Source organism: Phoxinus phoxinus (genome assembly GCF_949152265.1).
Source record: "Phoxinus phoxinus genome assembly, chromosome: 17".
NCBI classification, from domain to species: Eukaryota; Metazoa; Chordata; class Actinopteri; order Cypriniformes; family Leuciscidae; genus Phoxinus; species Phoxinus phoxinus.
In genome coordinates this window covers 17,864,454-17,891,510 of record NC_136892.1, presented here as the reverse complement: position 1 = coordinate 17,891,510, position 27,057 = coordinate 17,864,454, and the positions used below count along the sequence as shown (strand labels likewise).

The following is a 27,057-nucleotide window of genomic DNA, read 5'->3' as shown; positions in this document are numbered from 1 at the left end:
CAAAATACAAAACATTTTTGAAGCAGGCAAAAAAATACATGGGTCTAGCATCTGAAAATGTCAATGAGCAGTACCAGCACTGGGTGAAGTGAGCCGAAGTGATGATGGTGAGGTCAGTATCTACCACTGTTAGTCTTTTTTTAAATAGTTATTATTGTCATTGTTTTGTTTATTTATTTATATACTTGGCAGCTCCACTTGTATCTATTATCTGATATATAAAAAAATCTATAACCTTAGTCTTGATGAGTAAAGCAACATCCTATAGCATCATATCATTGCTTCTTGTGTCTGAGGTCTGTAGATGTTAATTTAGAGCTACTGGAGAACTATTGGAATCTGAAACTCATAACATAAGGGCAACCATCAAAGAACGGTGCAATTAATAAGATCACTGTACAAGATACAAGAGAGGTAAGCAGAGTTAACCCTATGGGTGCCGCTTGAAATTTCATTTATCTGAAACATATGAAAGCACATCAAAACAATACAGCAAAGCTATTGAACAGCAGTGACAACCGTACAAATGGGAATAAATGATACAGAACAAAGCAGATTCCCACATTCCTTAATGTGATGTTTAACATTTTAGGTAACAACATTCATCCTGTAATTCTGAATAAAAAAAGACACTTTTAAAAAACGTGGTTCAGCCAAAAATGAAGATTGTATCCTTTACTCACCCTCAATTGTCAATGCTCAAATGTCATGTAGAACAACATGGAGGTGAGTAAATGATGTATTTTTGGGGTCAGCTGTTCCTTTAATGACATAAATCATATATCACATATGCTCTCAGATTACAATGTCATGTTTAAATCCTTTAGTTTCTGTGCAGGCAAATGCTGACAGTCCAGCATATGGATAGAAACCTACATCGATTGGCACATTAATGCCACTTGATTGAGTCCGAATGAGGTCATAATTTGTGATGTGCAAATCGGCAAATGATTCTACAAATGAAATTTAAAGAGGCAGTGATGGTGCAAACATATTACATCAGTACAGCATACATGTTGAGGCTAACATTGTAGTTCTATATAGTAAAAATAAAATAAATAAATAACAAATGTAGGCCAACAACAAAAATGTTGTTTGACAAAAAAACAAACAAAATAGAATTAGCCTAGCACTAGAATACCGGTATTTTATTTTATTTTTAAGAGATTAACAAACAAAAACAAAAAAACGGACTAAATGGAAAGCACCAAAAACTGTTTTGCACTGTAGCTATAACCTCTTGTATTTCAAAAGTGTTTTTCACGACCGCCAAGAGTGTGTTTACGGTATATTCGAAGTGTCTCTAGTTTTTGGTAGCACATTAATGTAACAAAGTACACTCCTCGTGTATCAATGTGTGGTTTCTCTCATTTTCTTTGTTAATCTACATAAGATCGTTCAGTGATAATAAATGTGAGGCGCAGAGTTATCTCTGGTCTGGACCACAAAATCGATCAGCAATAGCACCAAGTCATGATATGTTCAATGGTATGGCTGCTTACACACCACACTGAGGTCTCTAGAAAAGGTTACGGTGATTGTTAGAATACATACCTACTACAAAAAGCAGTTTGCATCATCTGCTATTTCGCTAATGACCACACCTTGCTACCAGGAGCATCTAACAGCAGAAAGAACATATACTGTGTTTCTCCATAAACAAGACAGCTAAACTGGAACAGATCTTCAGGGTTTTTCTCGCAGTACAAAATTAAAGATTCCCCAATTCGTCGTCATTACGTAACTATAAATATCTGTTATTTATACATACAGTACACTGTCAAAATATTTCTACTGGTACAGTCTGTTGACTATAAGAATACAGGATACATATATCTTGGACTGTGCTGCTATACATATTGCAGGTGCCACACACCCTCAACGACAACATAACAACAAATGCCATTTCAGTCAGCAGACAGACACGAGATCTTGTGCTGACTGCTTAAACAGCACTGTAGCTGGACTACATAACAAAAATCCATCGACTCGTCAGACAGAATTCAGAAACTGGACATGGTCATTTGTGAACAGGATTGTGTGATGCCGCAAATGATCATGAGAAAATCTTCCACGTCGTTCGTTTTACATTAATGAGGTTTTCTGAGCATGAATCATTTATGAAATAATATTCAGCACGTACTTCCCCTGAACATAAATTAAGATGTTTGACGGAGAAAATATGAGCAGTTTAATATAGGTTTTAACTGTCACTGTAGATTGTGTTGTCACTTTTTTATTTATATTTGATTTTGTATTGCTTGAACCAGAGCTTTAGATGACAATGAAACGGAAAAAAGTGCAACAACAAAAAAAGCATAACAGTAGATAACACCATCCACTTTGGTTTACGATTCTATAGCAAGTGAGACTTTTAATCATTGTGTTTTATAATACAGTATATTCCATCTGTAATAGTTTTATAGATATCTAAAAGTGAAGGCCTGCTACATGTTCCCATAAACTACTGAGACAGACCATAAATTGATCATTCATCCATCAACAGCCACAGTGTACAACATATTCTCATTTACCAAAAAATATATATTGCATGATGTGCATTTTTTATTTACACCTTGTGGTAGTTCTGGTATGTGTATGTGGAGCTGGTGTCCTGATAAACCCTATGTGTTTCCTGCAGGCTCATGGTGCACTAAGTGCCATGTGAGGACATGACCGCCACACTCTCTCATCCTCTACATTGTGCTGACTCCATGCTTTCTCCCTCTCAATCTGAGACTGTGTACCAAAACCATGAGCAGCATGGTAATTCATATGCTTTTTGTATCCCTGATATACTATAAGAGGTCATCTTTTGAGAGGTTAACTTATAGGTTAGTCTGTTAACTCATTAGTGGCGTCAACAATAGGAAAAGTGTTCTATATTTGTACATGGGTGCATAATATCTGCAACTGTCATGATAAAAAAACAAAAGGAAATGAATAAACATACAGTTAGGGTCATTTTAAGGGTTAAAGCATTCTGAATTTCACCTGCTCAGACTATTTAAATGTTTTGTTAAAGGGGTGCGCAATGCAGTGTGTTTGTGTCACATTGTTTTTGATGTGCATGTGAATTTTTAATGTCTTTGCTCTATTCAACAAACTATCAAACATGTTACTATTTCATTTGGGCCGATGAAGATTTTTATTTATTTATGGTAATGTCATAACCTCTGTTAAGTGGCGAGGTTACAGGGACAGTTTACTCAAAAAATAAAAATGTTGTCATCATTTAGATCAAAACATCAGTTTGTTCCGAACCTGTATGATTTTCTTTGTTTTGTGGAACGCAAAAGAAGATATTTCAAAAAAATATCTCAGTGCTTTTACAATGAAAGTCGATGGGGCCCAATGTTGTTTTGACTTTCATTGTGTGGTATTCTGGTTTGAAACGACATGAAGGTGAGTAAATGATGTGAGAATTATGTATCTTTAAGTGTATCCTAAGTTTTTTTTCTGCATTCTCCCTTTCTAGTGAGCTATCAAATGACTGATATAATAATTATATAATTATAACAATCAAATAATGATATCTCATTGTATACTAAGTTAATAAATAATATATATTGTTGCACTCGTTATAAATCATTGGCTTAGTAACATTCAGCAAAATCCCCAAATCATGCTTAAAAAGGTAAGAAATACTAATTATGTAAACATGTATATCTAATAAAACATGGTTCGACTTAAAAAACTTATCTACACATCTCTAAACATAATTTCCATCCCGAACGTTTTAGCTGTCTTACTCTGACTGGAAGCAAACAGCTAAAGTACAAACCAATGGTGGCATAAATCAGCATCCAAACATCTGCAACCAAACAATCAACAGACCAGCTAAAACCGGTTTGCCAATGAGTAACGCATCATTCAAGATGAGGTAATATGCCATTTCCGCAAAATGTGCACTTTCTTGTAAGTTGCTTTGGTAAGCAAGTGTCTGCTCAGAACATAAATGTGAATGTGATGTAAACATTAGAAAGAATGCGTCATAAAAAAAACTAGAAGATGCAAATTGAAAAATGCATGCTAAAAAATGACATGATTTATTCGCAATCAAAACAAAGGAACAGGGATTTACTAAGATGTTTTTTATTAAAAATTAAGCACCTCAGAAAATGATCTGGAATGGAAAAACGCTAAGCTTGAGATGTGTTGTCAAAAGTAATAGAAGGTTTTTATCTTTGTGTAGATATAAATGGCATATAAAGTCAGTACAGTGTAATAAATAATTCAACTAATGCTTGAATGAATCTCTACCACAGCTATAATGCTACTGAAAAGAAAGCTTCATTTCATCAAGCTCAAGAGTCTGTTACAATGAATCTCATTGTGTATCGCCCATGAGTCAAATCAAGTTAGCATTAATTACCTCTCAAAATCCCCAAACAGCTCATTTATCTGGCCACACTAGAGTTCGCCAATCTGTTCAACGATTGATGCTACAGTAGCAGAAGTTTCCTGCAAAGCACAATTTGAGCTAGACCGGTATCCTTTCAGGTTTAAACATAGAAAACTTTCATCATTAGAAACCATCAAAATAAGTTGCAAATCCAATGTGAGAGTGAATGCAAGTGGGCCGAAACATTTACACCACTTAAATAGCTATTTTGGCTCAAAAATGCTCTCATGCATTCCAATCATTATGAAAAAGTAACATTAGAAACTGAATCCAAAATATGACAATATGTTTTATAGCAATATATTCTGTTGCGTGCATATATTGGCCAATTTATTCAAAATTACTAAAATTTTATAATCCATTGTGCAATATATGCTATTATATTATATACAGTTTTTTTTTTTTTTTTCATATTACAGTACATTCCTAGCTTTTTGGATATTCATTTCGATATAATTATTTTGTATGAAGGCTTTAAATAAAAAAAGGAACACAATATTTATGTAATTATATAGTTGTATATCTTTAAGAAAGCACCATATTTGACAATTGCCCAGTGAAATGGATCAAAAATACTTAGATAAGCACATCTCCCATCTGAACGAAATGATCAGTCGCCTCTATCTACCTATAACAGTGTCTTGTGACACACATCTAACTTTAGAATAGAATACCTAACTTTAGCAAGTAGGTCTCATCTAGTAACTTGATTTACAAATAAAACAACAATTACAAGTATGAACAATCAAGTCTTTGCTCAAAATATAAAGCCATTCACACAACGCACAAATGAGACGGCTCAATCGAGGTTCGGCAATCTGAGCAGGTCTCACGGCACGACGTTAACTAAAACGTGTCGAGCTGCGAATCGCTAAAAGCTTAAAACGGTGTTCTCGTCGACAATCAATCCCCTGATCCAAATCTACATCTTCCACAAAGGTCTACCTTTTCGATGGCGAAAAGGTGCAAATGAGCACTTGATGCACTGGTCTGTCATGTGTAAGCTAACGTTACATCCCGACAAATGAAATTAAATCTTCACAATATGGCAGCTGCGGCTACAAAATTGCTTCCCTTTACCGACCAATATGTACGCTCCACAGCTCTCAAAACTGTAGACTGACGCTCGCTGAAGTTTTAACGCTCCGATGGTAGTCAAGTAAGAATGTCAATATCATTGATGACCCTCAAAACGACACAGCAGAAAAGTACGCTCACATTAGCAAACTTTGGGCGAAATTTCACAAGGAAAAAGGGCCATTGTCCGATGACCAACTTGAACCCATTGCAAAATTTGCATGAGGAAATCATTCGCCGCCACTTTGAAATTCCAAATTGCATGGATTCCTATTTCGAATGCGAAAAATTCCAGAAACTGTAAATGTGACCGCACTTGAAGGCTTATCAGACAGATGCAGGATGGTGTTCAAATCCTAAAACATCAAATACTGAGGTGTTCAGGAGATAAGGTGCGTGACATTAGCGAAATTTCACACACACAAAAAAGCTCCATTGTCTATAGTGTAGTGATGAATGAAGCACATCTCACACAGAAGTAACTTTCAAACCCAGCAGCTTTCTTTTGGGCAACACGCCAAATCCGAGTGACCAATTTGAACCCATTGTGAAACTTGTTGTGGGGAAACGTTTTACCCTTAAACGTAATTCCCTACCGAGCAGATTCCAATTGAAATGACTGCGTTTTGCCCTCCACAAATTTGCAGAGTAACATCAAATGTGAGTGTGGTTAAAAGTGACTACTATTACTACACCATTGATAATAGACCTTTTTATGCTCATGAAACTGTGTCGAAACTTCGTTAATGTGACCACACTTAAAAGCAGAAGCCATTGTCTGATGGAAGATCACATTAATGATATATTATTAACAGAGTTCAGTCAGAAGACTTTTGATAGCACCTTACGTAGGCTGTTAAAATGCCTATAATGTGGTGATTGGCCAATGGGAGGGGCTAAGCTATGAACCACGTCCCCATAACCCCTTAAACCTGCGATTTAGAGGTCAAGGGTTAGCCTTCACTTGACGGTTTAAAATCTTTTCCCAGGCTGAAGAAACAGTACAATGTTCAGCCATTTGACGCATTTTTAGACATTTTTCAAATGTACAAGCTGACTGCACATCTGTACAAGTGACACAGAACATGCCACCTCTCATCTGACGGCCATTACATCCCCCTTTGACAATGGCTAGCACACTAAAATTTACATTTGCCCAGGTATGTCTGTTCAGACAGTGAAAATACATGTCTTTCTGTAGAAAAGAAGCACCGTTGGATGATAGAAACACAATAAAAACCTTTGGCCGCTGGGAATAGCCCTCTCATCCCAAAGGGTCTTCAAAGAGGACAGGCGCTGGGTTGCCATTTCTGGTTTTACCAACAAAAAAAACAAGGCTCGATAATGGCCTACAAAGGCAGTAGATTTCTTTTCTCTCTCTTTTTTTGTCATTTAAACATAAAAACCCTAACAAACACAGAAGGAACAAGCATTTAGGAGCCATATTAAGGCTGACCAATGCCTTTTTTTAATGTAAGGGGGCATCGCATATTGATGACAAAAATACTATAGTATATTATGGCACAAAATCCTATCCTCCTCACAGTACAGTACACTTTATAGTCTTATTGATTAAGGAAGCTGTAGTATTTTTGGCAATACTATAGTACTTTCCAAATATAGCTTGATAACCAAGAGAAGTGAGGTTGGTGTAAACTAAAAATGTCACTCACAGTAGTCACCAAGGTTTTGCTTCAGTGCTTCAAGTTCGTGTTAAAAAAAATGTAGAAGGATGTAGCAGCTTCTGTGAGTACAGAATATTGTAATGTTTATCAAAAATTGCATTGGAATAAAATGTTCCCTTAGTGATTGCCGTTGCAATCCAAGCCTATGTCTCTTGTCTGTACTGTGGCTTTAACAGATGTTGTGCTTTGTAAAAGAGTGTTTCCATTTTCTCCTCAAATATGGAGTATTAGTGTTAGTATGCGAGTAGAGACACTAACAACATCCTAAATGCACACATAATCCTGTATGTCTAATTCCATCGCCATGATGCCTTTAAAAATGTGAAACATTACTTTCTAATGTACGTGAAAAATTAATATGCTACAGTTCAAAAGTTTAGGGTCAGTAAGAATTTTTTTTTTTTTTAAAGAAAGTAATGCTTTAATTAAGGATGCATTACATTGATCAAAGGTGACCGTAAATATATTTATAAAGTTACAAAATAAATGCTGTTTTTTTTTTACTTTCTATTTATCAAAGAATCCTGAAAAACTGTTTCACGGTTTCCACATAGATATGAAACAGCACAACTGTTTTTAACATTGATAATATTAAGAAATGTTTCTTGAACAGCAAATCAGCATATTAGAATGATTTCTGAAGGATCGTGTGACACTAAAGACTGGAGTATTGATGCTGAAAATTCAGCTTTACCATCACAGAAATAAATTACATATATAAAATATACAAAAAAAAAAACATTTATTTTAAAATGTAATAATATGTCACAATAGGGCTGTTTTTACTATATTTGTGATCAAATAAATGCAACCTTGGTGAACATAATAGATTTTTTTCAAACCCCCCAAACTTTTGAACAGTAGTGTACATTTCACTTTTCATGAATGGCTTGCAAATATGTTCTAAATTTGCACTGTGAAATGACATTTTTAAATAGAATATTCTGATTGCCGATTACTACTGTTTTTGTCAGTATAGCAGCACTGAGCTTGTGGTGATTTTGAGCTATACCTGTGAGAACCCTGTGGTCTACTGCAAGATATGGTTGAGACTATTGGCAGAATAAAATAGAAGCTTGACAGCTGTCCTCTTATCTGTCTCACCGTCTGATAAGAGTCACTAAATCCCAAAGATAGGATGAAGCATTTGATCAATCTTTCTGAATTTGAGGTAAATGAACTGGAGCAAAACCTTGGAACACAAGCATTTTCTTGTGATACATTAAGTGTAAGGGAACAGATAAGAGGAGTAAACCATTGGAGTCGGTGTGGACGTGAAGACGTTGGCTGGCTGAGCGAAGGTGGAAGGAGCTCAGAGTTTGGGGAGAGTGTGGCCTGTAATCTCTGGGACTTCAGAGGAGAGTGGCGTGGTCTGGGTCTGCTGTGTCCATACTAGCCAAAATGGCTTTCTGGTCTTCTCGGGGCGGGCGACGGTACAGCAGAGCGGAGAAGCGGGCGTACGGGTCCTGGCGAGTCAACTTTTTCTTCTTCTTGCGGAGGTAGAGAGCTTCTTCTGGCTGGAGGACCTGAGAGGTGTGGGGGTGCTGGGTCTGAGAGGGGGTCACACCTGTATTGAGAGCAAGACAGACGAGATCATGAGGTGCTGAAAGTGAGGAGAGAGGATAACAAAATATTATGGGTCTCTCTGACTCTCATAGCGACATCTAGAGGTCATATATGTGCCCTAAAATTTTAGCTCATGGCACCGTTGTAAATCAGACAGTTAATCTGGTAACTGAAACCAATGCTACTTTTTAATTCCTTGCTCACTCCTGTTTTATACAAATGCAACTGGTGCCATCTTGGTGGTGCCACGTTTTCTATTTTAATATACTGTATTTTAAAATGTAATTATTTCTGTGATGCTAAAGCTGAATTGTTGAACAGCCACTACTCCAGTCTTCAATGTCACATAATCCTTCAGAAATCATTCTAAAATGCTTATTTGATGCCCAATAAATATTTTGTATTATTATCAGTTGAAAACAGTTGTGTTGATAATATTTTTGTAGAAATGTGATACTTTTTTTTCAGGATTCTTTGATAAATGGAAAGTTCAAAAGAAAAAAAAAAGAAATATAATTATTTTGTAACATTATAAATGCCTTTACTGTCATCTTAAATCAATTTAATTGATCCTTGTTGAATAGTAAGTATTAATAATTTCTTTAAAAATAATCTTACTGACCCCAAACTTTTGAACAGTAGTGTACAGACTAATAATATCAAAATACATATCAAGTAATATCAATTATTAAAGGCCATGTGTCTAATCTATAATATTTTGCGGCAAATTCATCTGTCACTTGGTAGAAGCAAATATAGGCAGATGCCTACATGGACAGGTTGCATCACATACCATTATTCATGAACAGTTGAAGAAAATATAGCTTGCAATTACGATAAACATGTATTTGTTGGCTGCGGGAATATGATTGTTTGCTGCCACTACTTGATAACAATGTCAAATCTGGGTCCTGAAGCAGATTGACACAAGTTGACATAATTTTAAAGCATCATAGGCGTGCTATACTGACATGATGGCTGCACCAAAAGGACCCAAGCGACCCAAATCAGTCACTTACGATGTTCCAATTGAGCTAGCATACTTTCATAACAGTAGTATTAGCAGTATGCAACAAAAAACTAACTAGGTTTTGAAACATAGATTATGTTTATGAGAAAAGGCACATTATATTTTGTACATCTGGCTTATTAATTACAGAAGCTTTTGATAGTTCCTCACCCGTCTTTCGTCTGGTCTTGGAGTTGTTATTGTTGATGCCGACTTTCTTGACTTTTTTCACTCGTTGATATCTCAGTGCGTCTATCCTCTCAGACCCTGCAGAGCCACTTTGTGCACCTCGACGTTTTCTGAACAGAGAGCAAAGAAAGGCAAATCATCACACAAGGGACGGGTAGTGCAGTGGCTCTCCATGTATATTCAACTGGTCATAGTAGTGACCACATGGCCTCGCTTAGATTACCCATGAATCTCTTACACTCAAATGATCAAGACCAGGCTTGGTCCAGTTTAGCATGATAAGTATGATGCAAAACATTTATTTGAGTGGAAAGAGGGGTATACTTAAGAGTTGTCCATGTATTCCCTGCCAAAAATTACATTTGTAGCGCTTTTGAATGGCAACTTTTCATCAATTCGAGATCAAGTCAACATTTAAAAAATAAAATAAAAACGAGTCAAGCTTATGCACCAGGAAGGCAAAACATAAATATTTTATCATATATTATTAGGAAATGAAATTTGTTTAAAAATGTATACAGTACCTCAATATGGCAACATAATGTATGTATCTGTTTAAAGAGAAATTTTGAGAAATCATGACATAGATTGGGGTAATTCCAATGGATTAGCATACTTAAATACATATTAGAATAATACTGTATGGTGGTAAATATATATATTTTTTTTACATTTAGATACAAAAAGCTTTATAAATACATTCTCAGACAGTTAAGTTTGTACAGTCTTCCCATCCAAATACAGTATGGAGGCACTTAAACCGGCAGCCCGCATACTCTGCCCCACACACACACACTCACACACACAGCTCTCATGAGGCACAATCAAATAACAGAAATAGCATTATAGATGGACCGTCCTTCTGCTGAGGCTGCTGAGAGAAATTAAAGGCCATTAGTAGAGGGGGGAAATCACAGCTCAGCGACAAAGCATTGTCAGAAATGTGCTCATAGACATGAATACTGTCTACAATGGGCTTCACCATGCTGACAGGGGGAGAGATGGCGGGAGGGGAAAATGGCTACTTGGGAACAGTCACATAATGAAAAATAAAACAAAGCACTTGGACAACAAATGTAACAAGAATTTAATCAGATATTTGTTGGTTTTTCAACTGAAGAGCAATATTTAGCAATGGCATGCATGGCATTTTGCACATGGAACAGAACTTTAAAGGGGAATACTCTGGAAAAGCACTTCATTGGATGAAAGCCACAACTTAAAAAGGAGCATTTTCTGGTGCCAATAGTACTTTCCCCATTGCAAAGGAAGTGCAGAAACTGTTTTGGAAGAAAACTTGCTTCACATGATTGTGAAATGTGTTCTGCAGTCCAAACTTACACAAAACAAGTGCAGTTTTATGCATATGCATACACTGCGTGTACACTAGATCAATCATGATTATATATTTTTGTGTGCATTTAATCATACAAGGTGTCTGTACAAGGCTAGTGGCTTTTAAATCAATTGAATTTGTTTCAAGCAATAAAATGCACCTACCTGAAATGAAGTATAACATGCAACTCTTGCTTGAGACGGTCCCTAACGACTGGTCACTTTTATCCAGGTCGAGCTAAAATTCCCAGCCACCGCAAGTAGTGTTTGTACTGTCATTTACTATAAACCTTTTTTCAAAGGCACATTTATTTTATAAACAGAAACCATACCATGAAGGTTCCCATAAATCTCAAACAAATCTTAAATGGCAGCTTCGAAATCGAAATTCAAGCTCTGCTTTTGATATTTTCTTTTTATTGCGTCTCAAGCATGAGGTTGTGTTGACCAAATGGTATGTGCTGGGTTTCCTAATCAATAACTGGGAAACGTACATATGCATACTAAGACAAGAATGCATATAGGCTTCAAGACTGCAGAACTAAAATGTGTGGCTATTTGAAAATAAATATAAAAAAACAAAACAAAACCATAAACTAGGTAATAAACAAAACGAAAGCAAGACCCAAAGACTTGTATTCCCCTTTAAAGGACGAGGTGAATAAAAGCCCCACCTGCTGCCCCCCCCTTTCAGACATGGATCCAACCCTTACCTATTGCGGTGTAGAGGACCTGGTCACAACAACGCTGCCCAGATAGCTGAGATCAATCAAAAACAAAGCAGGTAAGACTCGAGGAGCCATCAAGAATGACCAAATGCCCTATTTAAGATGATGACAACATTGCAACAGATGAGAGCAGACAGTCCCTGCAACACGATTCGCCCAACAAGCCTCCCCTTGGCAGTTAGAGCTGGGGTGACCTGGGTGACAGGAGGTGGGAGAGAGGGGGAGTGTGGAAAAGGCAACCATGCGGTCAGGTTACTTTGGAACAGGAGAAGAGCCCTGTTGTGCTGGACACACCAACCTCAGCCTCCACATCATACATTCTGAGAGTCGTCCTAAAAAGCCTGGAGTTAGTCAAAACAGTGGGCTTCATTTGGACTGGGACTGGTCAATTTTATTGCACATGTGGGGTTCCTCCTGTTGGGTGAAAGGCAGGGTAAAGCATGACAGTGAATGGAAAGGCTGAGATCCTGTAGCTGTGTCCCTCTGATTCCAGGCTTTTTAGGGGCTTCGTTATTGCATTTTAAATAGACTTAAAATAGAACCTCTCCAGACACGTAGCCCTAAAAGGTCTGTCACCATGTCTGTGAAGCAAATAATTCATCAAGTCTTGACTTGGAATCTGTTACCCCACAACCACTTTGGTTAGTCGCTCACTTTGGTTTTAAGACAAGTGCTTTAAAGTGCTTCACAGACCTTATGAATGAAATCTGGATGTCTGACATGAAAAGCAGCATTACATAGAAAACTATAGCACAACTTGTCTATGTAGAAAATGGTTTTGAATGGTTTTGAATAATGCAAGCCATCTGGGGCAGTGTAACTATGAAAGCATGAGTTCTAACATTCGTAAAAAACAAGCTTAAGGCAAGCAGCAAATATAATGTTGCCCATGTGAGCAAACTGTAGCTTAATACTAATATTAAAAGTGTGGTTACTTTTGCACTGAGACCCCTGAAAGGTCCTAGATGTTACACTTAGGCCAGATGGTACATGATTTATCGATCCACACGCTACAGGCCTAGTGCACCTACCCTGAAGCTGATAACTGGGGTGGAGAGGGTTCTGATGGAAGGATCTCCTCCTCAGTCCTCCTATGGGTTGGCATCTGCCCAAAAATGTTGCTTCTTTCTACAGGAGGTGAAGGGGACTGTGACGGATAGCTTGCCGCTGAGGTGGCAAATGCCATGTGGGATCGGTAGCTGGGACTTGCCCTTCGGCTACCTTGGCCTTGAGCAGGAGAGGAGGAGGGCGAGGACCTCCTAGAGAAGCTAGCTGAAGACGGAGGTTGAAGGGTGATCTCAGACATCTCAGGAGGGATTGGGGGTTGGATGAAACTGGGACGGGGCCTTGGTCGCACTACAATCTCCGGTGAGCCTTCGTGAGAGCTAATAGGGCTCTGAGTTAGAGGTGAGAGGCGGGATGGTTGGAGAACAACCATGCTGGGTTCCATCCTACGGGGCTGCCTGGGGCTAAGCCTGGGTGTAAGCTCGTACCATCGGGTGTCCAGGCTTCCGAACGAGCTTGGGCCAACCATGTGAGACACTGGGTCAGGGTAAGGCAATACCGGTACACCCATACCGTGGCTTGTGTGTCTTAGCTGCCCTAGACTATGTGCCTCTTGCATAGGTAAACGCTTGGCTGGAAGGCCCTGAGGCTTGACCTTGCTGGGAGACTTGCCGGGGCGGCACTTTGGAGCCTCCAGCTGCAGGATACCAGGGTAAGGAGATACTTGAAGGGTGGAGGGCTGGAGAGCACTAGGTGGAAGAACAAGAGGGGGAGGAAGGGGAGGTTCCGGATGAAGATGCAAAGGGTGTGGGGGTGGAAAAATAAAGTGAGGACCCTCAATTGTGGCAAAGGCGAAATCAGGTCGTTGCCAGATGTCTGGAGAGCGCGAGGTGGAGGGATGTGCCAAGGGAAGGGTGTAGCCAGAGACTGCATAATGCTGAATCTCTCCCTCACCGATTTCCTCCGGGATGGTGGGATGGCCAAAAGGTCCCTCCAGGTGGTAAGGAGGAGAAGACATTACTGAGCTGAGTGGGCTGGTGTCCGGCATGTAGAAGGGGGGCGGAGGCTCAGGTTCCCCTGGACTTCCCAAATAACTGTAGAACTGACCATGGGAAAAGGCTCGGAAGTGAGGAGCACCACGGATCTGCCCTGTAGCCTGGAGTCGACTGGTCTCCATGATAGTCATGCCTTCCATGGGCCTCTGGAAGCGGGGACTGTAGGCTGGGGGCTGCAAGTAAGACTCCTGGCTAGAAGAAATGGGGGAGATCTGATGGGGTCTGAGGGTAGCCATCATAGGTGGCATGGGCCCCGGATCGTCATTCTCTTCATCTGACTGTCTAAATTCAGGGTACAGGTCAGATTCCTCCACAAAGGGGAAGCCCTCAATGCGCCGTGCCTTAACCGGAGTTTCCATATCTGTGGGATCCATGACAAAGCGCCCATCTGGCCCACGACTGATCAATTCAATTGGTGTGGTAGCCTCCGCCTCATACTTAGAGACGCTGTATTTCTTGCTAATTATTGCTCTCTTGGTCTTCTTGTATAAGGACAGCTCCTTCTCCTTGGCAGGACTTTGAGGAAACTTCTTAGTTCGTAATCCATCTTCTGAAGACTCTGAAGGAGGTCCTATGGAGTGGACGCTTTCTGGACTTATCTTTCCAGAAGATGACCTATAACAATAGGAAAGAAAAAGAAAGGAGAACAAATGATGAGTTATTGTCGTTGTAATTTCAAATATAAATACGTCATAGACAACTGGACTTTTTGATGATGTTTCATCACTCATCCAAAAGGCCTCATCTGTTATCCGATGGGGAGAAATAGTTGTGATTCAAACATACTTACAATACACCAAATGAGACCAACACACAGTGTGAAAGATTCTTCTCAGATGCACCCAAGGTACCTCATATACAAAACTTATGCATAGCACATGATGATGTGTGAAAATAAAATGCAAACAACTAGTTTAATAGTTTGATTAGAAATGTGATATTTAGATACAAATTGCAATAAACTTTTACAGGGACACACTAGATTGACCTATATGTTGCTTAAGGTCACAATCGGGGTCCAACCTTGTGATTTCTAGCACATGGTCCACCATTAGGCTGCATCACGCCCACAACTCCCAAAGCGACAACAGGTAAGCCTGTACTAAATCCAACAGCATATACATTTGCTTATTTAATTAAATTGCAATGGTTGTTATTTTTAATTACGCAACAAACTGTTTCAGAAACTATTCTGACATTTGAATTTTTTAGATAACCTGTTGACCTCTGTGTATCTTTCGGTGTTTGGGTCTTAGAATGTCAGCATTAATCAGAATGATCATTGAAGTGGTTTGTTTACTTTAAGGTCACAATCATGGGAGCTAAATGTGACCTATGATTTAGACTACATACAAGTTTATCTTTTCAAGGCATCTTTACCTTACATATCCATAGAAACAATTAGTTATCTTCAAATTAGATTGAAAATGATATCTAGGACAATGGCCTTGAAAAGATTTACATTGTAATTCTAGGCCCCAGAAAGTTGCACCCTGACAACCATCAGAGAAATAAAGTTTAATTAAAAATAAACCCATTTTGTGCTCTATATGAGATAAATATGTGTTGTTGTAATTTTCACTCTTTTTTTCTGGATATATCTTGTCATAACTCATCCTTGTTAAGCCCTTATACTCTCCAGTCACCAGTGTTTGAATATCATAACTAATTCAGTTTTACCACTAGTTTCCTCAAAAATTATAAAAGGATAGTGTTTGTGTGTGTGTATTATAGACAAAATATATAAAAATAAATATTAATCATAGAAGGTGACATTTTCAAAGACATTCAACTGAGAGTATCCATGTGACCAAACAACGAGAAATAACAAGCATAGTCCAGAAAAGAAGAGAGCCAATCAGGAAATGTTAGAGACATAATACTTTATTCAGTAACAAATGTACATGTAATGGCTGAAGCTTTGTTTTTGCTGAATCATTACAGCATGCACTTTCACTTGTAATGGCTGCGGTGACGGAGCTTGGTTTCCATGGCAACTGCCTATTGATGACCACCATTCAGGTGCAATGACGTTATGCTTGCTCCAAGCAACAATACAGTGCACTATTAAGCAGACTTTTCCCAAGCCAAGCAGAGGGATCACACAATACACACTCTTCTTCGGTAAACGAAAGTCCACACTTTTAAACATTGTTCTCACAAATGTTTAAAGGCATAATATACAATGTCTGTTAAGAAAATGAAAAGAAATCTAAACACACAGACAGATCTGATTAGATATTAACTTGCTTATCAATAAGGCTTTGCTTTCATTTTGCAAGAGTAAACAAGTTTTGGATAAAAACATTGATAAAACATCAGCGATTCAATGTGTTTTAACTGTAATTATCCTTATCAACTGATCATTACAAGTTGTTGTCCTGCTAAATGTTGTGATGAAAGATAAAGACCTCATATCGCTGACAGAACGATGGTATCAAACCTTATAGAGAGGCAAACAAAATTAACCATCTCTGTCTTTACTTTACTTTCAAACTGAGACTCAATTCAGATTCTACTGTACATGGGGAATTCATATAGTTGCTATATTAGGTCACACCATTCACAATTTTTCAGGACTAATTTAGCTGAGCATTCAAGAATGATTGTCAGGCATTACAATACCACTGTTCATACTGTGTTTGGCACCGAATATCTCATTAAAAGCTCATTCTACTACTAGCATTGACTGTAAAAGCAATTCCAACTAACCACACAAATTGCATAAGCTTAACAATATACCAATATAGTGCAATGTTTACATTTATATAGCCAAAGTTAAATCCACTAACAAAACAATAAATAAATAAATAAACAAAAAGCAATTTGAACACTGGAACAGCAGTTGCTGCACGTTAACCTCTGGTGTGTAAGGGTTTGTTGGTGACATACAGGCAGTGGTTCAGATGCTTGGGAGGGAGAAATCTGAAACAAACATTATGGGGTGAATAAGACACATGAAATACAGTGCAAGCCACCCCTTGGCGGCCTGTGGTCTTCATGTGTGCAGTTATTTAAACTATTGTCAATTTTGAATGTGTGGAATCAAGTTGCTTAAAGTTTAGATAGAGATAGATGGACAGATAGCCAGATGGACAGATAGCCAGATGGACAGATAGATAGATAGATAGATAGATAGATAGATAGATAGATAGATAGATAGATAGATAGATAGATAGATAGATAGATAGATAGACAGACAGACTTAACTAAATAGAGAAGTGAAAGCATCACAAGAGAATCAAAACTCACATCCCCACACTCATCTCGCACACCAAGTGTGTCATCGCAAAGCCAAGGCCCAGCCATGTAATGAGTGACTTGACTTTGGGGATGATTGTGTGTAAAATATTTGTAAGAAATTTAAATAAAAAGCTAAATCATTTAAAGAGTTTGCTCAATTATGTATAAAAGAGAGTGCTATGAAAAGCTTTCATGACCAACTTGACCGAGTTCTGTGTAGAGGATTCCACAGCTCTTAATGCACTGCATCATTATCAAATTAAAGGTGCTGTGTCGCCCTCTACAGGACACATTAAAACCGATGCTTTAATCAAATTAAAGGTACACTCCAGGTTATTTTCAACCAAAAATCTATACACTGCATGTTTGGTTGTATCAAACAATGTTGAAGGTAAATACACATAATGGAAGCCTAGTAGGTTGTTGGTAAAATTTACAGGACTCAGGACCAAGTTTTATAGGTTTGACCAGAGTGTAGTATATAGACTATAGATAGAGCATATATGAAACTTTTTTTTCTTCCATTTTTTCAACTGTATAGTGATTTTCAGAAATATGCATTGTTTCAATGCAGCTTTACATAAAATCATGATGTTTCATGATAATGTTAATTATATCTTAATATTTTCATGCATTTTAGACCCTGTTTACATATATATATATATATATATATATATATATATATATATATATATATATATATATATATATATATATATATATATATATATATATATATATATATATATATATATATACTGTGTGATAGAACTGAAATGTGACCCTGGATCACAAAACCGGTCCCAAGTAACACAGGTTTGTGGCAATAGCCAACCACACATTGTATGGGTCAAAATTATCTATTTTTTTATGCCAAAATCCTTAGGATATTAAGTAAAGATCATGTTCCATGAAGATATTTTTTTAATTTCCTACCGTATATATATATAAAACATTTATTTGTGTGAGTGAATGCAGCACAATTGCAAACATAAATGGACAACTTTAAAAGGCGATTTTCGCAATGTTTCGATTTTTTTGCACCCTCAGATTCCAGATTTTCAAGTAGTTGTATCTCGACCAAATATTGTCATACATTCATGGAAAGCTCATTTATTCAGCTTTCAGATGATGTATACATCTCAATGTAAAAAAATGACCCATTTGACTGTTTTTTTGGTCCAGGGAGCCAGGGAGAAAATGGTAGTAATGTAATGTAACTATACCTATTTGTTTAACTACGCAAACTCTTATGCAGAGTCTTATGTTTGTTAACTCTTAAACTATGCAAAAAAATATGTTTGTAATTCGTAACCACTTACTCCACCTAGAGAACAAGTTTCACCTCAAAATAATAATTCAAAAGTAAACCACAAACATTAATTGAGCATTCATGTTTAAAATAACACAAGTTCTACATATCTGATCTGGCACACTTGCCTGCTAGGCTTCCATTATAAGTGTATACATGTAAATGCATTTATACAAACATTTTACACACTAAAAAATAACATAAAAATAAAAACCCAGAAAGCACCTTTAATTTCAAAGAGCTAAGCGTAAATGTGTGAGTCGGGCCAAAAGGCAACCAATTCTTAAGTTTTGTGGGTCTCCAGTGTGTATAGCGCATGGGTTCACAGCCTGCCAAAACAACCGTGCCCAGCAGCGCACATGGGACGCATGCGACATAAGGCAGTGCACACTGCTGAACAAGGTGCAGGCACTCACAGAGGACTGGAAGGCGGAGGCCTGTAGCTGCTCCTTTCCTGGCCTTCCCAGAAGGGTTCTATGCCAGGTAGAGGGGTAAGAGGACTCCTGTGGCAGGAAACACAATAGAGACGGGAGGGACGGGGAGGGGAAGGGTCATGTTGGCCATCAACGAAGCTGCTTTCCATACAACCAACATAACAGGAGAAAAGAAACAGTGACATGGAGAGATAGAACTGAAGGAAAGAGGAAGGCAGAGCTTGAGGACATAATAAATGATAATGACCGCGGGCACTGGACTGTACATTTATTAAATGACACTGTTAATCATCTTTCACACATTTTAAGGCATATGCATGCAGGGATGTCAAGGCCAGCTTGGATCCATGCAGTCTCCTTGTTTTGATATACCAGTATACATTCAGAGGCTTATTTGAGATTTCTGGCAAAAGCAGCTGATATACAGTGGAGTGCAAAGATCTGTGACTAACTGCTCCAAGTTGCAAAAACAAAAACAACGAACGTGTGTGTGTGTGTGTGTGTGTGTGTGTGTGTGTGTGTGTGTGTGTGTGTGTGTGTGTGTGTGTGTGTGTGTGTGTGTCGTGCTGGCAAAATAAGTCCCAATGAGCAAATTTTCAAAGATGAGTTATTGTTATTTTCACATTCTCTATTCAAGCAAAATTATGTATGATTTGTTGGAATCAGGCAAAAAATGACTGAGCTCCACCTGTTTGAAGTCGATAGAGTCAGCAATGTCAATTTTGAGAAAAATCGAGTTAACATTTTCTCAAGGTTCCAAAACAACATTTCCTAGCAACCATACCTTAAAATCCAAATATAAAAGAATATAAAAACCAAAATAACACCAAATTTGGCACACACCAAGTCAAAACCTAATATCTAGAAAAAATATATATATTTCCTTTTTTCCCCATGATACCACAATTGTTTGATTAACATTAAATAGACAGGCAGCCTATAGTCTATATTTTAAGACCTACTGTACCGCACGGATCTAATACAATGTTACACATCAGATGTTTTTCCCCAACAGTTAACCAAAAGTTCACTTAAGACATAACAGATAATGTTTGGGTGAATACTCGACGAGACAGATATTTTAAAATACTGTAATTCTGTATGTGTATATCGGGATCGTCTGAGCATGCTTCGGAAGTGTCAGTCAGCACGAGTAAGATCGTTTTGTTTCCATAAGGATGAGTTTGAACATCACATTTCATTGGTTCAAACTCATGCCATCGAGAATTCGCTATGAATATTCACAAACTTGGAATTCTGCGGTTTAAAAAGATTACAAAGATACCAAACAAATTGCCAAGAAGCGAGCAGAGAAAAACAGAATTTTTCATGGACAAAGGAAAGATACTCATACTCCTCTCAGAAAACGTAAAAATAAAGATACTTTTATATGTTTTTATTGCTATTTAGAGCATTGAGATCGCTAGACGAGGACTTCATAAAACTTATTTTTGTGAAAACCTCAAATTCGACCAAAATTGACATTTTTCATTTGTTTTGGCTGTAGCTTGAAATTATCCCGTTGCCTACGCATTCCGACTCCTTTTGCCAGCACGGGTCATATACAGTACATATACTCTATTTCATACAAACAAACAAAAAAAACCTACATATATATATATATATATATATATATATATTTATTTATTTATTTAAATATTTATTTAAACTATTATCTACATGACTGCGTAAAAAAAACCTTCTGAAATTAACATTTCTGCATTCTTTCTTTCTCTTTCTTTCTTTCTTTCTTTCTTTCTTTCTTTCTTTCTTTCTTTCTTTCTTTCTTTCTTTCTTTCTTTCTTTCTTTCTTTCTATAATTTTTGCCCCCACTGTATAATTTAGCAAAGCACAAGCCTATGTAAAAAGAGGTACAATAACTCCAAATGATTTTAGTAAAAAATGTATGGGAAAAAAATCATACTTGATGCCATAATAATACTGTAGATAAACAGATGTTACGTAACTAAAATAATCTTTAAAGAATATCTTTTCAGTGCTATACTTAAGCACTACCACAAACAGATACCATATCCCAGCATGACATGAAATAAAGTGAACAGCAATAGCAGCATGTTTGGAGGTTATGACTGACATCATATCAGAGCTAACCCACTTATATTTAGCTTATTAAATGATGTATGTAGGAGGATCATATAGCTACTATAAATGTAATATTACAGAGGAGCACCGTTATATGCTCTCTATTCATTTAAAACTCATCGTTTGCATTTCTGAAGCATTAGAGGACATCAGAGAATGTATCAAGTAAAACAGATTATGAAGAAATAATATGAGCAAATACTATGTAACTATTGAAAATATAAATAAGAAAATCCTAGTCACCGATGTCCACTGTTATTAGCACTGGGAAGAAAGACAAACAACAGAGTTAGTGTAAAATGTAAGTTAAGAAAAGATACGTTTGCAGTGAAATAAAAATACCGGCGAGATGAATCTCCCTGTTCTCTAGTAGCTTGTTAGTATACCATGGTAAATGCAAAATAAAAATATGAAAGCATGGTAAGAGGCATTCTTTAAAGCAGAGACAACACAGCATGTACATTTACCATGGTAATCGTCCAGAGGTATTGTTGTTAAAGCGGTTAGTGCCACTTTTAATGGTGGCTTATGAAACCCTGCTTGATGTTTACACAAATAAACAAACAAGTCTCAATGCTTACCTAATTAAAATATGTATGTGCTGCTTATAAGCCTGTTTATGTTCACTGACAAATCCTATTTGAGCGATTGATATATGCAGACACGCAAGAACCAGTTTTGAATAAACTATCCCTTGCAAGATTTTGACAAAGAGGGCAATCTTCACACAATAAATGGATAGTCTGTGTGTTTGGATTACAGTAAACAAAACGATTTTTTACAAAAAATCACTTTTAGCACACCTATACAATTCAAATCACACGATGCACAGATGTATATAATTTACAGTGCTTGTACTGTACGAGCATGTTTTGCACACTCTTTTCAGTGGCTGATTGTTGCCATGGGAACTCAAAAGCTGCAGGGTCACTTTGAATCCCTCTTACTCGGTGTCTGTGTAGAAACCAACTGCTATGAGGATTAACCTGAAACCAATCCTACTTTCTTTACTGGGGTAGTAAATGTCATCAAAACCATGAACATTTATAGACAACAGTTCAACAACACAAACATCAAGCAGAAATACATAAACAGTGTATTGTCTCAATCTCACTGCAAAACATTGGTCTCAAATGGCTCATTAACAGAAAAGAGGGAAAAAAAGAAAAGAAATTAACATCAAATGCTATTAATGAATGCTGCAAGGCACCAATGCAAATAGAGTAAAGTTTCAGAGACAGTGGCGTTTATGTTAAGGTTTCCAATTCACCATAAGGTTTGAATTCAGCTCAGGCCGTTTCCTGATCCCACCCCCCTTTTTTCTCCCTAAATTTTTCCCTGTTACTGCTCATCTGGTAAAAAAAAAAAAAAAAAAATACCCTGCTATATGGATGGCTATAATTTTCATTCATTTCATCCCTAGAAAACTGAGAAAACTTTTTGTAGGCGTTGTGATACATATGTGCATTCCCTTTGCAAACAACACGTTCAACATATTTAGAATTTTGAAGCCTATTAAATATAATGTTAATGATAATAAAATCCATAAAAAAGGCAACAATAGGCCATGGCCTATTAAGAGGTCTCGGTAAACTTCCAAGAGGGCCTCAAGATGACTTAAAAGAATTCAACATAAGACAAAACAAGCTACTAACTTAAATAAATTTTTCAGTAGCTTGACAGTAGCTCAGTTTCTTTTTTCAAACAGTGTAGCTTTTCTAGTAGCCAACTACATTTTCCAGCAAGTAGCGGTGCAGCACGACCAAAAGATACATTGTGTTTTGACAAACCTGCAATGTATGGAAGAAGTGCAGTGTTTTTCTAGAGTGCATTCCCGCCATCTATTGTTTTATCACGCCTCTTTACGGTTTACTTAGGCTGTGTCCGAATTTGCCCCCTAAACCCTCACCACAGTTCACTTGAGGGGGTGAATGAAAAGTGAATTCGGACACTGAGTGCGCCGGAAGTGTGCTTTTGCATAGTTTGTGCTTGCCTTTTTTAAAAATCATTTTTTGAAACTTGGCAAACTGGCAGCCCCAGTTGTAAGAGGAAAATATTTATCTTGAACTCTGTCATAGAACCTATGTATAAACCTTTTTTAAACAATTTAATAATCAATTAAAAGGGAATTTATGCCTGTATAATATTACGCTGTAGTCACATTGGACACGCAGTTTGGAAAATGGCTGGATGTTGAGCATACATCGGTTGTATACTCGTTATTGCGGTGCATTGTGTGCACTCGATAACGTCCAATGTTGTTTTGAACACCACTACAAATGGCTGTGCCCTCAAATAGTGCCCTATTTAAGGATATATGGGGCGATTTCAGACACAACCTAAGATATTGTATGATGATTATGTTAAGAACGGTTGGGATTATATTTCACATGAATCGACTAGTAAAGGTTAAAGTTTGGAATGTAATCTATGCAAACCAAAGATAAAACACCGTCTGCGTCGAAGACTTCAAGCACAAATTTAAGGATGCATATACAGGTGAGTAATAGATTAATTTTGCTGCTTTATTGCACTCTATATCAAATGTCTGTTTCTGTTTTAATTACAATGATGAATCAGTGTTTCCTAGAATAATCTGTCCTGCTACAAGTGCACTTATCACATGGCAACGGCTATTATTTAAATAGGTATATAGCTTAGTCAGATGTGGCGGGTTACAGAGCAAATCTCAGAGCTGCTCTGTTCACAGAAAATGCTGCGAGCTCCATCACTGCATGTGCTGTGAGTTTAACATACATTTTTGACTACTCCTGTATATCCAATTTAAATGGCATGCATTTTGTTCTTGCAATGATGTTACATTTGTTGCAATTTTTCACTTTGACAAACAATCAGTTTGAGATATATATTTGAGTAGTGTGTGTAGGCTATCTTTAGATAGTTTACAAAATAAAAAAAATATAGACTATTCTTTGAAATCAAAATTGTATTGCATTACATTTTTTTAAACGTTTTAAAAAGTAGATTCAATATAGCTAGAGACTTTTTGATTGTAACTTGTAGTGTAGCTAACCTGGATATATAAGGTAGCCTACTTTTAAAAGTTTGATTTCTAGACCTGTAATAGTCATGTAAATTAATAAAATCTTAAAAGGAAAAGTTCAATAGAAAGAAATTCATAGAGGTTTCAAACAACTTGAGGGTGTGTAAACGATGACAGAGTTTTCATTTTTAAGTGAACTATTCCTTTAAAACGTCATGGCATTTTATAATGAATACAAAGTTTTGCTAAGCTATTGTAGTAAAAATCCTTACTCGTAAGTCTTATCCAGTGAATCACAAATGACTAAATTACAGCTCCTAAAACTTCTGGAATTCTGAAATGTAATTATTAAAATTATACTTATTTTAGTTACTTTTTTGTGGACAATGGAGTCCCGATTGGTTGAGAACCATTGATCTAAAGTACAAATGAAGGCAAACGCATGAGAGAACTATTTAGTATTCCAAAACTAATGGAAAAATGAAGAAACTGCTCTTTGATGAAATTAACTTAGGCCATCCAGTCTATGAACACACTACATCCATGAATTACCGGCCTATCACTGAGCAGTAATTAATGGGTCTTCTAATAGGATCTTTAAGCGAGAGGGCGGACCTGTTAGATGCCTTGATTTATGAAGCACACTCCACTCTCGCTCTGAATGAACTGAGGTACAAGGGGAGAAGGAGGAAGTTCTTAAAAGACATTACTTACGGAGTCTCCACGCTCTTTCTGCAGTGTGTTATAGACAGAGGGGGATCTGTCGAAGAGAAAACCGGAGAGAAAGAAAGCAATTAGAGATTTAACACGCATAAAAAGACTCTTTTCCTGATGAAAAGCACTTGTTGGGAGTTCTGCAGCATCATCTGTGCAATAGTGGCAGTTACCTGTTATTTAAACCTCTTCATACTGTAAGAGAACAAGATAGTGGGGATGTCTTGAATGTTAAATAAATGGAATTGCTTTAGACAAAAAAAAGTCTCCCCGTCTGTTAGAATTGCATGAAAGTCTTCAGTCTGCCAGTAGGGTAAGATGTAAAGTGCATGGGGTTTGGATGAGAAAGAGGAGGACATTCTGGCCGTGAGGGCACCACTGACCTCGTCTCCTCTTGAGCTTACGCCGTCTCTGTTTGTTGACGAAGCAGGCTGCTAGCGTGCTGAAGAGGACGGCTGCTGCCAGGAAACAGATGGTGGCCACAATGCCTGCCACCACCGGCCGCGCCAGTCCCTCGTCTGGCACCTCAGGCGGCGGGAAATAGTCTGAAAGATACAAACAAGCTCGCCTTCAGCGCACACACACACAAGCTCTTTCATTCTTAGTTGCCCAAGACAGGCTGTTTTAACAAGAAACCATACGGCTCATTTTGTATCGTTTAGTTAATAGGGAAGAGGGAAGGTTAGAAAGAGTGAAACAGAATGAAATAGCCAGCTATCTTGATTCATAAAGACATTCAAAATACATTTTAAATCACAGTGGGATGCTTTAAGAAATGAGATCAAAGACTGAGCAGCCTCACATTTATTTTGTCTTCAAGTAGTGATTGAATTCCGACTGTAGTGCTTAAACTATCTATTTAGTGAAATCAATCATTAGGGGTGACTGTCAATCACTAGAATATGGTAACAGACAAGGTGTCAACAGAACGAAATATAATAAAATACACCAATCATGTAAAAAAAACTATTGTTCAAACGTATTTTTATTTATTTATTAGAAATTAATACTTTTATTCAGCAAGGATGCATTAAACTAATCAAACAGTAAATCCTATTCTTTGAACTTTCTATTCATACAATAATCCTGAAAATATATATATATATATAAAGCAGCACAACTGTCAAAACTGATGATAATAATAAGAACTGTTTCTAAGCACCAAATCAGCATATTATAATGATTTCTGAAGGGTCATGTGACACTGAAGATTGGAGTAATGATGCTGAAAATTCAGCTTTGCTGTCACAGGAATAAATTACATTTTAAAATATATAAAAATAGAAAACAGCTATTTTAAATTGTAATAAAATTTTACAATATTACAGTTTTATTGTATTTATGATCAAATACATGCAGCCTTGGCGAGCATTACTTAACTGACCCCAAACTTTTGAACGGTAGTATATATGGTGACATATCAAAAGTTAATATTTCAATATAGTTAAAATATCCCTGTTTAAATGCTGAATAATACATAATACATAATAAAAGTGATAATATATTATTTTACCTACTAAATACTAAACAAACTGGCATGCCCATAGTCTTTGTTAAATATTTATTTTTTGTATTTGTATTTTCAGTGAACATTTACTGTGGTTTGAGATATTGAAACTATAAAAAAATAAATTGTACAGTTGTCTAACTATATTAACATATATATTAACATAACTAAAAAAAGAACACTGCATCCAATATTTCTGAATGTGAACTTGCTTTAATTCTCAAATTAATAATTCACTTTACATCCATCAGATGGCAGCAGAGTCTCATCAGACCACCACTAATTCAGAGTCAACTCATTCCATTAATGTTTGTGTGAGCCTACACAAAAATGTCAAGAGTACATTACAACATGATATCATGTGCAGTAAAAATATCACAGTACAGGTTCTAAAATCCTCAGTATAGGCACTGACCTGTGCTAGAGACTCCCACTACATTACTGGGCTCACTGACCAGGCCCTCCATAACTGCTATCACTCTGAACTCATACCAGGCCTCCTGTAAAACAATGCAGAGACATTTACAGCATGTTTCCTTTAACTATGTGTATTACCTGAGAATCACCAGAAAAATCAGTCCCCTGAAGGTTCAGTTGTAGTAGATTAAAACATTGTAATGAATGTGAAATAATTGGAATACATTTGCATCCAAATGTGACAAATATGCAAACAAACTTCTGAAATG

The 27,057-nt window shown here is 37.0% G+C and overlaps 1 protein-coding gene across 6 annotated transcripts in view; it reads right to left on the bottom strand.

Moving 5' to 3' along the window:
• Positions 1–8,519: 8,519 nt before the first annotated feature.
• The window catches only part of igsf9bb (immunoglobulin superfamily, member 9Bb), a gene marked incomplete at its 3' end in the record, with an annotated part of 112,000 nt that continues 93,462 nt past the window's right edge, over positions 8,520–27,057 (bottom strand). For 2 of the 6 annotated variants that reach the window (XM_079586100.1, XM_079586101.1), the window contains exons 15-21: positions 26,787–26,871; positions 25,248–25,409; positions 24,865–24,910; positions 19,026–19,112; positions 13,026–14,669; positions 9,914–10,041; positions 8,520–8,734 (exon numbers count right to left, since the gene is read on the bottom strand). In XM_079586100.1, coding sequence (XP_079442226.1) covers positions 8,520–8,734; positions 9,914–10,041; positions 13,026–14,669; positions 19,026–19,112; positions 24,865–24,910; positions 25,248–25,409; positions 26,787–26,871 — 2,367 coding nt within the window. Of the gene's footprint in view, positions 8,735–9,910; positions 10,042–11,979; positions 12,026–13,025; positions 14,670–19,025; positions 19,182–24,864; positions 24,911–25,247; positions 25,410–26,786; positions 26,872–27,057 lie in introns of those variants that run through there. The other 4 variants (XM_079586102.1, XM_079586103.1, XM_079586104.1 and 1 more) reach the window with 3 other exon arrangements.